The sequence below is a fragment of the Pneumocystis jirovecii genome, assembly GCF_001477535.1.
Source record: "Pneumocystis jirovecii RU7 chromosome Unknown supercont1.17, whole genome shotgun sequence".
In the NCBI taxonomy this organism is placed as follows: domain Eukaryota; kingdom Fungi; phylum Ascomycota; class Pneumocystomycetes; order Pneumocystales; family Pneumocystaceae; genus Pneumocystis; species Pneumocystis jirovecii.
In genome coordinates this window covers 174009-190896 of record NW_017264791.1, presented here as the reverse complement: position 1 = coordinate 190896, position 16888 = coordinate 174009, and the positions used below count along the sequence as shown (strand labels likewise).

The window sequence follows — 16888 nt, the reverse complement described above, 5'->3', positions numbered from 1 at the left end:
ATGAAGATTTAATTAAACTATTAAAACTATTATCCAAACATTATTATTATATTTTTCTCCATATTATGGAATAAATTCACTGTTTTTATATGATTCTGATTGTATAAATATTTTTTAGATCCAAAATTTTTTTTTCCTCAATATTAAAAATATTGAATATGATTGAGATTTATCGTGTGCTCAAAACTGCTACATCATTTGCATTTTCAGTTTATGTAGTTTTTTCTACATTATCTGTTTCTGTAGATTCAAGGTTAAGCGTTGCAAAAACATCTTGAAATTCTTTAGTATTAAAATTGCAATTTAATTTTTGCAATTTCTCCATATCTGAAGATGCATAATGATCTTTTGACAAAGGACTGCTTGGAGAACTCAACTGTTTGTTTACATTGTTGCAAGTATTAGAATTTATAGCATTTTTTTCTTTTTTACGAAAGATGTTCAATTTTCTTAGATTTGAATTTTTAGATATCTTTTTTGAATGTTTTATATTTTTTTTCGCAATTTCTATACTTTCCAGCAACTCTCTTTGTCTTTCTCTATGTTTATCTGGATCAGGAACTTCGATTTCTTCGAATTCTTCACTTCGAATAACCCATCCTACTTTTTTCATAAGCTTTGGCATCGCTTCACGATAATACTAATATAACGTTAACCATATATATATATATATATAATTTAGAAAGTCTCACCATATGGCCGTCTACCAAATCAGTTAGATCAAGATTTTCTATATTAGGCAATTTTTCAATAGGTTGTAATCCTGCTATACGTCCTATTCCACTGTATGTAATCCGAAATAAGCATCCCAAAACCCAATCATTTGTGATATAGCCATTAACAAATCGACCTGCTACAACTGATGATGCTTTGATCCAGTTATTTTGATTAATAACAACAGGTGTACCGAATAAATAAACATCTTGAATAATACCATATGCATGTTTTCGAGCTAATTCTAAAAGGCAATAATATATTACTCGAGAACCTAAAGAGAAACCAACTAAACTAATAGGCCGAACTCCTAATTTCCGATGAAGAAGAATATCTGCTAATACCTTTTATGTAATTAAAAATCGAATTCAAATGTAATATAACTTACAATACCGGCAGCTTTTGCACGTTGTAAAGATGTTATAAATGGATTATCTATCAAATACCCCAGTTTGGTTAACATTAATGGCCACTGCAAAGCGTTCATTAAAGCAACTAAAACTGTTTGTCCAAGAACTTGCTGTAAAGATTGTGTTAAAATCTTTCATGGTTAACATAGCATTCAAAAAAAAATAAAAAAAACCTCTGTTGCAAGAATATTAATACTTTTCCCCATTGATTGAAGTATTTCTGGTTCCCATAATACCTATATGAAATGATTATTATAGAAAAAAATCATTTTATATTTACTGAATAAACATCACCCATAATTGGATCTATAGTGGAAAATGGAAGTCTAACATCATCTTCATTAAGCATCCAACTGAATGAATTAGATATCAATATTTAAATTATTAATAATATTTTACCCGGGAACTGTTATTAAAAGATTAAGGCGTTTATTGTCATAAAGAGGCTTAAATTCAAAAGTTTCAATATTTTTAATTCTATTAGACATCTTTTTAACTGCAATACTACTTCCAGTAACGACCCCTTTAAATATTTCATTAATAAAACAAATGAAAAGAATAGCTTATACCTCCAGTAGTTATTAAAGCTGCTCCTCCTGATCCTGCCAAAAACCCAGTAGTTCCTGCAACACCGATAGTTGTAAATGCTGCTCCTAACCCTGCACCAATAAGAGGCGCTAGTATCCCTGACGAAAGCCCAATTACTAAACCCCCGCTAATAGTAGCTAAAGCCATTAACATATACCGTTTATTTTTCGGCAAATTATCCCTTATTACAACAGCATCTCTATTTTTAGAGGTTTCGAATTTTTCTTGAATAACTAATTCATCAGTAATTCTTTTTTCAAACATGGTAATTTCCAAAGCAGAAACTGAAAGTGTTTTCCCTAGCCTTTGCAAAAAAACTCTTGAACGAGAATCATAGACGGAATCCGCTACTAATAAAAGAAAAAGATCACATAAAATTGTCCAACGTATATCTAACTTCAAAATATCTTTATTACTAAAATCAGATGAATTTTTGAGCGCGTTAATATTTGATACGAATAATGGAGGCTCTTCGGCATTCAAATCACCGTAATTGTTCGAAGAGATATAAGTAGGGTGATTAGTATGTGTAGACGACATGAGTATAAATGCCATGTCACTAACTACAACACCATGTTTAGATAATCTTTCGACCATTACTTGTTCTTTTTCGGCATTAATAATGAATTATTTATTATTTTCATCTTACCGTCTGGCGAAATGTCCATATGAGCGTATAGTCTTGCCAGTATCTTTTGACTCCACAGTTCCATATTCTGAGAAGCACTTATAAACATATGCCCATTATTCCTTCTAAGAGGTAGAGGCAATGATGAAATCTCTTGAATCATCTCTACAAGAACTAATTTACAAAGGCTAACATAACTTCAATGTAAGCTTTTTTCTTAGATTTTTAACCGGGAAAATTACGCTATTCTCTGTTCTTCACTAAGAAGATCTTTCGTAAACTCCATTTGTGAAAGAATCGTTAAATCGTTGTTTCCCGCAGTTTCATGAGAAAACAAATATGACGTCTTTTCATCCAGAGATTCATCGGATAAATCATTTTCATCCAGATTCAACTTTGTGTATCCTTTCGAATTCTCTTCTTGCCATTCATTCGCTAATGGCATCCTCATATATTGGTCTTCCTCTTCCGATTCTAAATCATTCGACATTAAATATTCCATTGTTTTCCATTCATTTGTAGATTCTCCAAGGCATGCATTATATATCTCGTTATGTATATTATCTAAATATAAAACGCTCCCATTATTTTTACTCGAGAAACTGCTTTACTTACCCTGATTTCCCAAATGCGATAAATAAATCGGTATTTCCATCTCTTTTTCATCTCTTTCATCATATCCGTAGATTTCAGGTGCTTTCTCTATCTCCTTTGCCTCCTGTTCATTTTCACTGTATTCTTCTTTTTCCTCAATACAGTGAAAAAAATTATCTTTGTCAAATTTTGTTTCAAAATTTAGATTCTCTGTCCATGACGCTTTTTCTTCAAATAAAACTCTGCTATTTTCACATTTTTTCTCAAATAATTCATGGAACTCTTCTTCCTCTGCTATATCTCTTTTTTCTGCATCTCCAAACTTCATTTTAAACTTTTTTAATCCTTAAAACAAATTCCCGTATTTTTGTCTTTTAATTCCCCAAAAACCGGGTTTTAATCCCCTGGGAAAAACAAAAAAATCTTATTTCCTGTTCCCTATGTGTTTTCGTGCACTCATAGGCCAATATTTCTTTTTTATACTCGTATCCCTTGTTCTTATTTAATATTAAAAAATCCGTCGTTAAAATTGATACGATGTTAAATTTCCGTGCTTTGTAATCCGAGTTCATTGACTGCAAAAATATTAAAAATATAAATTTTGTTCAGTTTTTGCTCATTTTTTGCCGGATAAGTGCTAGAAAGTTTCTTCTTCTTCTTCTCTGTGCTTTCTTTCTATTGGTTTCCTCTGGAGCAGCTTTTACACCGTTTTTTATGTGGTTTTTGTGCCGGAAAAAACCAAATACTCTTTAGGCTTATTTTAAAGCATTGTATGGCCGTGCTATTCTTTCTGTATATATATATATATTCTATATAATGTCTTTGAATGCTTGTTTTGCCTTTTTTTCTGCTTTTTTTCTCCCTTTTTCGGAGTATATGCACTTTGCACTTTTTGCAAATATATTATGAAGCAGCAAAAATCATAAATAATATATTTATGCCTCAAAACTACTTAAAAACACATCGTTTTCCCCAATATTTGTGCACAATATCGTCTTTTTACTCTTATTTTAACTCGCTATTTTATCTGGTTTTTTTTACGTTGAACGGTTTACTTGTTTGAAAATCATGATTGAGCGTACGCCTTTTATATCTTTGGGACGTTATCGGTACTTTGGACGGATTTTGGATATCAGTAATAATTGATAGATATTTGCGGACGCTGTTTTTGATAAAACGTGTGAGTTCAGGAATACTTGCTGCAGGGCTTTCAGGGCTTTTTGTGTTTTATTATACGGATTCTCGTGCAGGAATTCATACGTATGGAACGAACTTTGTGCTACGTACTTTTTTTCCGGCAGAAATAGGACATCAGATTGCTTTGAAGGTTCTTCAATGGGGATTGGGGCCATGGGATAAGAAAACAGATGATACAGCATTAATGCTGAATGTATGAGGAGTATATTAGTGTTTTTTGAGTCTAAAAGATCAAGATTTGGGGGCGTACGGTGTCAAATCCTGTGGGACTTGCAGCGGGGATGGATAAGCAAGGAGAGGCTATAGATGGGCTGTTAGATCTTGGATTTGGGTGCATTGAGATTGGGACAGTGACACCGCGTGCTCAAGTAAGAGAAGAGGATGTTTCTGTCTGTAGATAATGAGTGGGATAGCCGGGAAACCCACCGCCTCGTTTTTTCCGTTTGAACAAGGATGCTGCAGCAATTAATCGGTATGGATTTAATTCCGATGGCTATGATATCGTAATACGGCGTTTGCACAATCGGATTCTTAAATATGCAGCTGATCATTGTCCTGAGTTGAGGAAAATGTCTATTTCCCAACTAGCACAGCTAGCCAAGAGCGTAGAATCAATAAATTTTTTGGATATTCCAAAAAGTCTTAGGAGAAATAAGCTTCTAGCGATTAATCTTGGAAAAAATAAGGATTCAGATGAAATAAATGATTATGTAAAGGGTATACGTCGTTTGGGGCCGTATGCAGATATTTTAGTAATGAATATATCAAGTCCCAATACACCGGGGTTACGGCAACTCCAACAAAAGGATTCCCTTGAAGCGCTTTTGTTAGCGGTAAACTCTCGATACGTTAGTTAGATTTTTTAATTTGTAAAGGCTATTCAAGAACGTGATCTTTTATCTGATCCAAAACCTGCTTTATGTATTAAAATAGCACCTGATTTAAATGACTCTGAATTAGATGATATTGTTGATGTTATTAAAAGGATACCAATTGATGGAATAATTGTCTCAAACACTACAATACAAAGGCCAAAGAGCCTTAAGGATGGTATTTTAAATATATAAATAAAGTATTAATTAAATAAATAATAGATCGGTTTATACATGAACAAGGCGGCCTTTCAGGGCCTCCTTTAAAACCATTGGCTCTTAATATTTTAAGAGCTTTACGGAGAAAGTTACCTAAAGATTTTATTATTATAGGTTGTGGCGGGATTTCATCAGGAAAGGATGCTGTGGAGTATGCTCGTGCTGGTGCTTCTTTAGTTCAATGTTATACTGCCTTTGGGAAAGTTATATTTGTATAAAACTTCTAAAATTAATGTAAATTAGCTATGAAGGACCTAGATTTCCTAGACGTTTAAAGGATGAAATTTACAATGAATTAAAAGGGAAAAAATGGGTAGACATTATTGGTATAGATGAAATAAAGGATAATTGAAGTTATAATTAATGAATATGCTATACGTTTTTCTAAAAATACATGGGAACATATAAAACATGTACAAAAAAACGGTATTTTAATCAAATCTGCTTACCAAAAACTTATTATCAACCGTAGTTTTTTTCCGCTTCCATTGTTTTATCTTTTTCAAAACAAGAACCAAACATACAACCAAAATTATAACTGTAATCACATAAATAGTAATAGCAATATAGTAACGTTTTTTCTTAAAACGATCTCTTTCTTTTCCAGTAGCATCAGGCGTGCCCTTTCCTGTGTATTTTGATACAATTTCGAGAAAATCCAAAACAGATCTTTTATTTAATTTAATATAAGAATTATTCGAATGTTTACTCCAATATCGTTTTTCCTTTTTATATATTAGTATATAAGTCAATAAATAAGAGAATAACTACCATTGGTTTATAAAAAATAACTTTTGCTTCATCATCGGTTTTTCTTAGTCTGAATTTTTTATATAGCCATTTTTTCCAAGTTATACCATTTACCCAAGCAAATTGTATTGAATTTAAATATGCATTATTTTCAGAGTTTTTTACAGTTTTAGAATGTTTAGATTGCCATTCACGCAAAATGCTTTTAATTAGATTTGTTTTCTGCTTTGACTCTCCAGATTGATAAAATACAACTAAAACAACAATATGTTTTTTCGTTATTTCATCAATATTGATAACTGTTAATTCTGGAAAAACAGGTAACCAAATATCTCGCATCCATTCAAGAAGAGCTTCTTTGTCTCGCATACTTCCCGAGTCTTGAGCAGGATAACGTATTACTTGATGATCGCGAATGGCTACAAGAGAAGAATATTGATTGTTTAAAGAGAGGCCTTTAAATATAGAAAAATTTGAGATCTTAAGTAATGGTGCTTTTCCAATCAATACTATGGAGAACCAATGAAGCATATCCTAAAGAAACAATTAGAATTTCGATAAATTAATTATTTAAGCTTTTAAGGTAAAGCTAAGGAGGGTTGATTACATTATCATAATAGTCTTCATGAGGACAAAAGTATATAAAAAAGACAAGATATTTTGCATAATATTTATTAAATGTTTTGGAATCATTGACGTTTACTATGTTTGACCTGTTTTCAAAAGTTAGATAGGTATAAAGTAAGGCAAAGATATACAATAATACTTTCAAAGAGAACAACCTAAGATTATAATACTTCTTAGGACCTTTGTATTGAAAGCTATAAAGACCTCTATAGTAGAATAAAGCGGGAACAGCGCTAATATTCAATTTAGTACAAAGTTCTCTTTCTTCATCACAATTGACGTCTCCGACATTCATTCTTCTTCGCAAAGACATGGCTAGGCGTTTCCAGTCACCAAGCATACGAGCACAATATGGACATGAAGGCACAAAAAACCGAATAAGCCATCCGTGATGTCCACTAAGTACCAAAGACGTGAAATTATGTAATGTAATAGTCACCGATTTTCCATATTCGTTCACTAATGTGCGTGAATGTGCTAAATCAATGTCTTGTTTTGGAGTATCAGGTGACGTTGTCTGCTGCTCTTTTTCAAGTTTTGAATAAATAAAAGCAAGAATTTGATCTACAGCAGATACTGATATTGTTTCAAGAAGTAGCTCTTCATCCTGTTTACCGCGCTTATAACTAACTACTGTTAATTCGCATCATATAAAAAGTAAAGCAGCAGAAAATTGCAAAGAGACGCTTTGAAAAACTATTTTAGATGCGTCATCGAAAATTGCTGCAAAAGGGCCTTACAATACGAGCTTCGGAACGTAAGCGACATTTAAGTCTTTGCAAAATGCTGTTGATTCATTAGTATTAGTAAAATATATTAAATTATTGCACTGAAGTTGTATGTAATGAGCAAAATGTAGGCAAATAGTCGATCAAACACTAATATTGTATAATTGATCAACGGATATTGTTAATGATGCCAACTAACAACTGTTCAACTTCTTTCTAGGCTTAAAACTGCATCATGAATTTCGTGCTAAATGTTATGACTTACATCTATATGATAAACAATTCACCTCCCCAAAATGAAAGTCATATGAAGCCGAATAAATTAAAGCAGATTTTGCTGCTGATTCCCAAAAAGGCTCTGGCCTATTAGCTTTTGTATTACATTTAATATATCTTACTAAGACTCGCACAATAAGAACATGACGGTGAAAAGAATAAAATTAACCTAAAATAGAATGTTAATATTGTATTACCAATATGAATGTAATATAGTTATGGATTCATAAAAGTGTCACAATATAGCATTTTTATTATTATTTTGTAATGTTGTTAGCATGAAGATGCAAAAAAGTATAAGGACCTGTATTGATAATATAATATCATAGCATTATTGTAATCACTCTAAATTTGTTATCAGAGAAATATTGCTCAAACAATGTTTATGTAACATTGTCTATGCAGCACTAAACACATTCTAAATTGTTTTGTTGATCTTTAATATCACTGTTGAGGATTAAAATTATTCCTGTATAGAAAACAACAGGAAATAAAAACAAGCTAAAATTCTATCATCTATATATTAAAACACCAATCATACACATGTTATATGCATTCTACTTTTTTATTGAATAAATTTAAACCATATCTACTTGTCAAATCCATGTATTTTGGATATATTAAGCTTCATAATATATATGCCAGAATGCTTGTATAATGCCTAGAATATATTTGCTAAAACTTTGAGCAAAGTACAGTATATATTTTTAAAGTATTAAATATATGACACTGTAAATGCATGCGTCAAAGCACGTGTTTTTGTTAAAGCACCAACTTATTAAAGCACTGACTCTATAAAGCAGGCATTAATTGACTATATTCATGTCTTGTATATATGTTGGATTCTTAGATTTGATTTTTTGCTTAAAAATGCACTTAATCCTTATACATGCTTTGTAAACATACTTTTTTTGCTATCAAATTATTGCTTTGATATATGCGTTTTATATACATTTTGCACGCATACATTCAAGCATATGCGTTAGATTCGCTTCATAAGGCTGTATATGTACTTTATACCAGCTATATGCGTATATATGCACTGTGTATTGACACTATATACGATGTGTATGCGTGTATATGCGTGTATATATGCGCCATATATCTTCAAGCCTTTTACTCTGTCCATTGCATATTTTTGACACTGTTCTTTATTTTTGTCTATACTTACCAAAAACCACGAGAAAGCGCTGAACTAAACGTTTCTGGATTCAATTCTACTAATGCACTGTTTTCATTTTCACTATTTTCCGTATATAAATTTGTTGCTCCTAATACATCCCCTAATGTGTTCTCCAAAATAATGTCTAATGTGTCATCTTTAGGAACATATGCCCATTTTGACGCGTCTATTTGGTCTATTTTATGCAGCCCATATTCTTTATTTTCTCTGTTATTTACTGATTTATTCTCAATATCATACGCCGCCTGCAGCGTCCTAATTTGTGTCACACCGAGTGTGAGCAAAAAGCAGTACCGCCAAAAGCACTGACAAAGCATACGTGTTTTCTGGAACGAAGGACTCTCAATATATATTCTGTACACGTGTGTTCCGTATATGTTGATAAAAGGGGCACTAGAAATAAAGTAGAAAAGTTTTCATTAAAACAGAGAAAGAGCGTATTTCTATGATTTTATGGTCTAATATGCTTGGTTGTGCAGAATAAAGCGCGCTTTGTGTTTTGAAATTGACTCTCAGGGAGCTAGTTGCTATGGAAATGATTCTATGGCAACGACAACGATAAGAAAGCAGCAAGACGGAGAAAAAGACAAAGAACAAAGGAGGGGAGCAGAGAGAATAGAGAAGCCATATGTGGGATTTCCTGGGAATTTGAGTAGTTTTCTGGTAAGATCAAGTTTTCCTGAGCATATGAGTGGTTGAACGAAGTTTTTAGGTTGAATTTTGCTTGATTAAGAGCCGTGAAAAGTTTCAGCGTTGATCAGGAATTTGGGAGGGATTAGGGGGGGTTTTGAGTATATTATTGTGTATATAAATGTCATCGGATACAGTAGTAGATGCATTGTTGCTTCTGAGGGCCTCAGTGCTTCATGGAACACAGCCACGGCTTTTCAAGAAAGATGAAGAATCTGGGTCTTTTGAAGAGGCAGTATCTCTTGAAGAAGCGACACATTTAGGCTTTTCTGGAGGGGAAATGGTTGGTTTAAGGGATACAACACGGTTTGTGAGGCGTGCAACGGGTGAGGCGTTTGATGTACAAGCAATCTATTTTGCATGGTTGTTACGAGATGCAAATGTTGCAGAATATATCCAGCGTTGTGGAGAAGCAGATGTCCGTAATTTGTCATTTCTTGAGAAGACAGATCTAGTTGCTTGGCTTGATGGTGCTCCTGAAAGTGAGCATGTTTTGCCTCTGGGTAGGATTTTATTCAGCAATAGCAGATATTTTTTGAAATGGCTATGGAAAATAGCCTAAGATCTTTCTGTAGTTGTTTTTTTGGTGTTTTATGTTTCGCGTTTTCTTTTTTAGCTATTTCAGTTCTGCTTTGGATGCTGTTTTTATATTATTTTGATGTAATTTTTGATATTCTTTAGATGATGATGCAGCCATTCCAGCTGCTGCAATTGCTTTGCCAGTAGGTGCATCGGTTCGACGAGTAGGATTTGAACGACCTGAGCGCAGTTCTGTGCTTTTAAAAATTTATGCACAAGAACGGACAATTGTGTCTCGTTCGACAGTTTTGCGCGGGTTGAAGCCAATGGTAGACACTGCTTTGCTTTAAGTTCTGTGCTAATGTTTCAGGATTTTTCAGCCGTGCGGAAAGATGCATATGAGCATTTTATTTCTAAAATGCGTAATAAACAAGCATCTCCAATAGAGAATAAGCAGAAACGTATACAATGAAACTTATTTATATGATTGTTGACTTTTTGAGGCCGAGATCCAATCATTCTTCTGTCTCCATCTGCATCTTCTCTTTTAACAATGCATAATATTAAACGGTTTTTGGAAGACGGTGTTTTTGTGCCTCCGGAACAAGCAATGCAGATGAATGGAGGCAGTCGGAGTGCAGAATTGGTAGCGATCTCACATATATCACGAATTGCAAAGGGCTTATCGTATCGATTTGTCATTGTGCAAGGTGTTGACAAATTTCGACCAGATTATTGGTACTCCGGACCTTCTTTGATGTCTCTAGTCTTATATTGTCTAGGGATCGTGTAGTTTGCGTGTTCACTACTGGACAAGCATGGCAATTTAAAGAATACAAATGGTCAGAACCACGAGAGTTATTTCATCATGTTAAGGGCTTTTTAATCCAGTATGTTGGTGATCCACCGCATCCAGCAACAAAAGAATGGAATGTTGAGTCGGTCCGTATTGAAAAGAATCGTCGCCACACTGATCGAGAAGTTGTTAGTCGTCTTTGGGAGTCCTTGGTAACCAAATATCCCAAAAGCTTGTGCTAATTGCTCATTATCGTGACATAGGAGCGTTGGATGGATAATCATCCTGTTTGGAGAACTATGGGAAGACCCAGTAATCGGGTCTGAACGAATGGAAGTTTGTTTTTAAAATACAAAGATTGCTTTAATGCACAATTGGCTTTAAAATGTAGAATCTTTTAACTTTAAAAATACACACTTTTGGCTTCTAATAACTCAAAGCTAAAACTTCAGTTGATAATACATTAGATACATATTTGCAGGATGTATTAAGGTCTAGACCCAACATTCAGGTTTGGTATTTAAATCGTTGATGGATAAAGCATCTGCAGACAAAGTTAGTAGAGTCAAAAAACCAACGGCAATAGACAATCCGGACTGATGCACCTAATGTGCACGGTGGAAGGTTGTGACGGAATCTTGCTCTAACACACCCCGAGTTTCCATGCGGACGTGTTATCTTCCCCCATATAACACGAATTTTCGTTCCTCTTATTTCTTTCTTTGCTTTGTACACATATGCCACCCGTTTTCCAAGGTAAAAAAGCGTTTCTTCCTTGCTTGTTACTCCGTCTGTTCTTCCTTGTAAGTTTTTATGTACTAATCAACTCCAGTTTTTTACCAATTTTGATGATAGAAACATTCGGGTTAGAATTCCGTTTTCCACGTTGATATCTGCAAAAATATAAACAAAAATACATTTTCTATTGTCTATTGCTTACGAAAGATGTCGTCCTTTTACGTAAACTGCAAAACTGGTCAGTTCCTCTTCAAATAATATTTATCAAATCTTATTTGTAATTAACTTGTTTTTATTCATTCAACAATCCGCAAATTCCCGGATTAAATATGTTTTCCATGAAAAACAAGTAAGATCCTGTTTATACTTACGTCTGCACCGAGTTTTTCCCATTCTAACTCTTTATTTTTTCTTTAATCTTATTTTTATATTTTTTCGAGGTTATCTGGTCTCTACGAATATTTTCACGGGTTTCATCTGACATGTATGTTAGGGCTAAACCCGGTCCAACCCTATCAGACTGATAACTGTCTGAGCTGTTTATACAGAAAGCATGTTGGGTATGCAACTGAAACATGAAAACTAATTCGTTCAAACAGCTAAAACGCTTTATATTTTATTTCTCTAATGTACACACTATACACTCTGTACACTTTGTATACTCTGTCTTTTAACCTTTGCACTTTTGTGTTGCCCTGCCAATCCCTTTCTAGCAACCGTCTCCCAGCAACGCACTATGGCAGCATGCCCAGGCAACTGTTGCCTGGTAAATGCCTGGTAACCGCCTGGTAACCCGAGGGTTGCCCTCGCAACATCCACAGCAACCTCACTCCTCCTGCTTGTGCTCCTTTATTTGTCTCCAGCGCTCATTCAGCTCTACAACTTAGACTCCTTAGCTCTTGTCTTTGCATACCTGCAATGTTCTCGTAGTTTTCCTTTGTTATTTCAATATCTTCTCCAATCTTTTCTGTCAGCCTCCGCACTGACTCAAGCATTGCCCGCATCACACGAAGATTCTCCACTTCCTGCTCCATTAGCTTTATGTTTTTTTGTTTCTTTTAAACTTTTTCATTTTTTGTTTCTGATTCTGTTATATATCTGTCGATATCCATTGATATCCACCGATATTCACTGAGACACCCGAATGACCTCACTTAAAATACGTTTTTCAAAATATACACAAGTTTCTTTTCATATGTTTTCTGCTCTTTTTTTCTATTTCAAATATCCTCTTTGGCTGCCTTTGTGGCTTGTATTTCCTTTGTTTTCTTGGTCTTGTTTTTCCACTATCTCTCTGTTGCCCGCCGCCGTTTTGCCTCTCCAAGTCCCCGGTCGACCTCTCCCAACTCTTCTGCGGTCAAAAGAACCCTTTTTCGTGTATTTTGTTTCATATACGTTCCACCACACTCCCCTATCTCCCCAATTCCTTGTCTTTCGCCCCGTACTCCTCGTTCTGGAGATCCTTCTCTGCTCTCTGCCTGCACTGCATCCAGAATCCGCTTCTACCCTCCATCAGACCCTCTGCAAACCCGTCTTTTGTCTCCACTCACCATCGTTGCGTGCTGAGACTTTATCCACTCGTTCTGCCGCGCCTCAAACCTCTGTATTGTCTCTGACAAGTCTTCAACCATCCGCTCCAGCTTGTGCATCTTGCACTCGCTTGCCTTTACTGCGTCCGACACTATCTCACACAGCCGTCGGATGCTCTCGTGTCTTTCCCCTGCTGCTCCCCTCAGCATCAAGCATCATACCACACTATACTGCTCCACCACACTGCTTCACCACACTGTGCTATATAATGTTGCACAGCACTGTATAGTACTGTATTCAGTGTATAGTCCTATATACCTGTATAATATACATGTATATATAGTGTATAACATATTATATAGTGTATATATACTGTATATAGTGTGCAACATACTATAACATACAGCATAGTATAGAATGCAATATACAGCACAGTGTGCAATGTATTGTATATTGCAGTGCATAGTCGTATTGCACTGTATAGTATACAATATACAAGCACATGTTGTGCAGCACACGTATGCACTGTGCTTACTGTATATTACGATGCACACCACACATGCTATACATACAGTGCATACAACATGTATGTACAGTATACGCATAGTATATGTATAGTATATGCACAGTATATGCATAGTGTATACATAGTATACATAGTATGTGCGTATATACGCAACATGTGCTGTGTACACCGTGCATACAACACGCATATACTGTGCATATACTGCGCATACGCTGTGCATATGTGTGTATATGCGTGTATATGCGTGCATATATGCACTGTGTAGTGCTGCAGCACTGCTACAGACCTTCGACATGGCGCGCACGCTGCTCTTCGCGTGCTGACTCGAGCCATACACAGAAATCACTGCGGAGTGCCTTTGCGAGCGCTTCGAGCTGTGAGTGCCGCTCAAGATAGCGTTCAGCGTTCATTTGAACGAGCTTTTGCAGGTCTTCTGAGAGATAAAAGATCTTTTTCGCCCATATTTCAAGCGACCGACTCGCTGGCGCAGACAAGGCGGAGAGCGCCTTTGAGTCGGGTTTTGCGTCGGCCGTCGACGGCTGTTTGGAGTCGCAAAGCTCATATGCATCGTATGAATTGTATGCGTCGTATGGCGGGACAGGAGGAACGGGGGGAACAGAGGCGTCTTTGTGTAGAGAGAGCGGCTTTGGGTCGTGGAGAAACAGGGCGGAGAGGTCGTCAATCATGCTGAATACGCGCTGTATGCACTGTATGCAATGTGCAGCGCATGTACAGTGTATGCGGGTATATATATAGTATGCGCGGTATGTGCGATGATGCAGAGGTGACGCGGGTGCTGCAACGCACACATACAGTGCATATAGTATAGTGCGCAATAGTGTACTCTATACATGCATAGCATACAATGCACACCGCGCACACAATGTATATACAGTGCGTACATCGCCCTATTCCATGCGCGCTGTGCATACAGTGCGTGTATATAGCGTATACATAACGCATATACACCGTATATATGCGGCGTACACAGTGTATGTGCTGTGCATAGAGCGCAGCGCACAATGCTGTATACACCGTATGTGCCTGCACATAATATGCATATAACGTAAACGTATATACCGCACAGTATGCGTATATACTGTACGCGTTGTATGCGTTGCATGCGGTGCGCGCACACAACACGTATAGTATAGATCGTGTATAACATATAATGCGTGCACAGTATACACAGCATATAACGTATACAGCACACTGCATATACAACACATAGTCAGCAGAGCGCGCATATACAGCGGCACTGCACATACACACTATATACACCACACATGTGCTGTGCACAGCGTGCTGTGCATACGCCGCACATACAATGTATACACCGTATATACGACGCATATAACACGCATACACTGCGCATACAACACGCATATACACCGTACTATGCAATATGTACGCAGCGCCTCTAGCATACACCGTACAACAGATGCTTTATGCCGCATACAAACGCATGTATAGCAGTGTATGCACGTTGTGTCGCGTTGTATGCGCACTCTGCGTGCTGTATGCGTGTTGTCTGTACTGTGCTGCGTGTATACACTGTACGCCGCAGTGCCGCAGTATCTGACGCGTATATACAGCACACAGAATGCATAGAGTGCATATATAACGCGACATAGCATGTATACTGTGCTATACATGCGTCAGTGTGGGGCATTGTGCAGTGTGCGCTATGGACATACACTGTGCATATGTGCAGTGCGTTGTTGCTATACGTGCAGTATGTATGCACGCAGTATGCGCAGTGTGTGCACGCAACGCATAGCATACAACGCATAGCATATATGCACAGTGTATATATATAGCACATCTATACAGCATACACATGTTATATACACAGTGTACACGCACAGTATGCACACAGCCGACTATATGCCATGCATGCATGTGTTGAGTGCGTTGTATGCGCACTATATGCGTCATATATGCGTTGTATATGCGCTGTGTATGCAGTGTGCTGTATGCGTTGTGTGCTATACACACGATATATGCTATGCACGCACTGTATGTTGCACGCGTTGTATGTACGCGCTATGTATACTGCATACAGTGTATGTATAGCATATAGTGCGTATAATGCATGTAACACATAGAGTATATACAGATACACCGCGTTATATGCGTTGTCTGCGCAGTGTATGCGTGTTGTATGCGTACTGCACATACGCCACACACACATACTATGCACACATATACTATGCACATGCTATGCATATACGTCGCACATACTGTCTATACATTATATTATGCAGTGTATACACATACATAGTATACGCATCGTATATGCACTGTACATATAGTGTGCACGCATTGTATGCACTCTGCCAACCATATGCTACATATGCTATATACACGTTATATATGCTACGTTATATATGCTATACGCTATCTATGCTATATACGTTGACTATGCGTCACGCTGACTATGCGCTGTATGCGCTGTATATGCTATCTATGTGCTATCTATGCTGTGCTGACTGCTGTGCGTTGCGTTGTATGCGCTGTCATTACACACCGCATACGCGCACCCGCGACGCGACGCGTCGCGCTCCGCTCCGTTAACCCCCCGCCGCGAACACCACACGGCCCATGACGCTCACCGCTGCCCAGCAAGACTCTGCTGCTGCAAAGGTGCTCCGCCGCGCTGAGATCTCCCGCGTAAGTCTCCGTTGCTCCCTCTGCTGCTAACCCCCCAGATCACCCGCCTTCTTAAGTCCCGTCTCACCCTCGCGTCATACAAGACGAGCCGCGGATGGCAGAACCTCGCTCTTGACTCCATCGCTCCTCGTCTGACCGAGGAGCGCGTCTTTGCCGCTCCGCTCCACAAGCGCCCCCGTACCGCCCCCGACGATGCCCTTCACACTGCCTGGGCCGGCGCCCTCCGTCTTCACCAGTCTTCCCCCGCTCACCGTTCCGGCGCATACAATCCGTGCTCCACGCACTACGAGTCGCGCTCCAGTCCTCCGCAGACGCCGCCGCGCACTCGGCCGCCGCCGACCGGCGAGGAGGGCGTCGACCTCCTCATCTATCTTGCGACGTCGCCGCACGCATCTGTTGGTGCGCGTTTTGGTGCGTGTTCCTCGGCTCGTTGGTCGTCTCTGCTGACTGGGGCTGCAGTGCCGCACACGCCGCAGAACTTCGACCTCGCGGACTTTGTTAACATCACGCCGTCGCCTGCACAAGCTGCCTGGACGCGAACGCCGGGCAGTGCGCGTCGACGGCTGACGTACGACGCGCCGAGCGCTACGTCGCCCGCGCTCGAGCTTGGCGAGGAGCTGGCGATGTAAC

The 16888-nt window shown here is 37.7% G+C and overlaps 6 protein-coding genes across 6 annotated transcripts; 2 read left to right on the top strand and 4 right to left on the bottom strand.

Annotated features, from left to right (window-relative positions):
- Positions 1-211: 211 nt before the first annotated feature.
- T551_03478 (uncharacterized protein) lies at positions 212-3262 on the bottom strand (the record flags this gene model as incomplete). The annotated part of the gene is made up of 10 exons (XM_018375741.1): positions 212-640; positions 693-1058; positions 1103-1255; positions 1298-1360; positions 1405-1477; positions 1524-1647; positions 1694-2317; positions 2362-2537; positions 2583-2904; positions 2956-3262. The coding sequence occupies 10 exons, from the start codon at positions 3260-3262 to the stop codon at positions 212-214; spliced, it is 2637 nt and encodes an 878-aa protein (XP_018228090.1).
- A 740-nt stretch (positions 3263-4002) lies between these two features.
- T551_03477 (dihydroorotate dehydrogenase (fumarate)) lies at positions 4003-5574 on the top strand (the record flags this gene model as incomplete). Its single annotated transcript, XM_018375740.1, has 7 exons — positions 4003-4043; positions 4084-4324; positions 4368-4499; positions 4545-4964; positions 5007-5181; positions 5226-5434; positions 5500-5574. 7 exons carry the CDS (start codon positions 4003-4005, stop codon positions 5572-5574), a joined length of 1293 nt encoding a protein of 430 aa, XP_018228089.1.
- A 79-nt stretch (positions 5575-5653) lies between these two features.
- Positions 5654-9103, bottom strand: T551_03476 (uncharacterized protein; the record flags this gene model as incomplete). The annotated part of the gene is made up of 8 exons (XM_018375739.1): positions 5654-5947; positions 5994-6506; positions 6580-6685; positions 6731-7225; positions 7340-7385; positions 7593-7685; positions 7726-7772; positions 8775-9103. The coding sequence occupies 8 exons, from the start codon at positions 9101-9103 to the stop codon at positions 5654-5656; spliced, it is 1923 nt and encodes a 640-aa protein (XP_018228088.1).
- A 494-nt stretch (positions 9104-9597) lies between these two features.
- T551_03475 (uncharacterized protein) lies at positions 9598-11117 on the top strand (the record flags this gene model as incomplete). The annotated part of the gene is made up of 6 exons (XM_018375738.1): positions 9598-9979; positions 10158-10324; positions 10366-10456; positions 10499-10733; positions 10778-11003; positions 11055-11117. The coding sequence occupies 6 exons, from the start codon at positions 9598-9600 to the stop codon at positions 11115-11117; spliced, it is 1164 nt and encodes a 387-aa protein (XP_018228087.1).
- A 181-nt stretch (positions 11118-11298) lies between these two features.
- Positions 11299-11710, bottom strand: T551_03474 (uncharacterized protein; the record flags this gene model as incomplete). Its single annotated transcript, XM_018375737.1, has 2 exons — positions 11299-11591; positions 11632-11710. The coding sequence occupies 2 exons, from the start codon at positions 11708-11710 to the stop codon at positions 11299-11301; spliced, it is 372 nt and encodes a 123-aa protein (XP_018228086.1).
- Positions 11711-12263: 553 nt separating this feature from the next.
- On the bottom strand, positions 12264-13309 carry T551_03473 (uncharacterized protein; the record flags this gene model as incomplete). Its single annotated transcript, XM_018375736.1, has 6 exons — positions 13080-13309; positions 12867-13031; positions 12711-12823; positions 12594-12660; positions 12443-12554; positions 12264-12394 (listed from the first exon to the last, which is right to left on the bottom strand). The coding sequence occupies exons 1-6, from the start codon at positions 13266-13268 to the stop codon at positions 12264-12266; spliced, it is 777 nt and encodes a 258-aa protein (XP_018228085.1). The 5' UTR covers positions 13269-13309.
- Positions 13310-16888: the final 3579 nt, after the last annotated feature.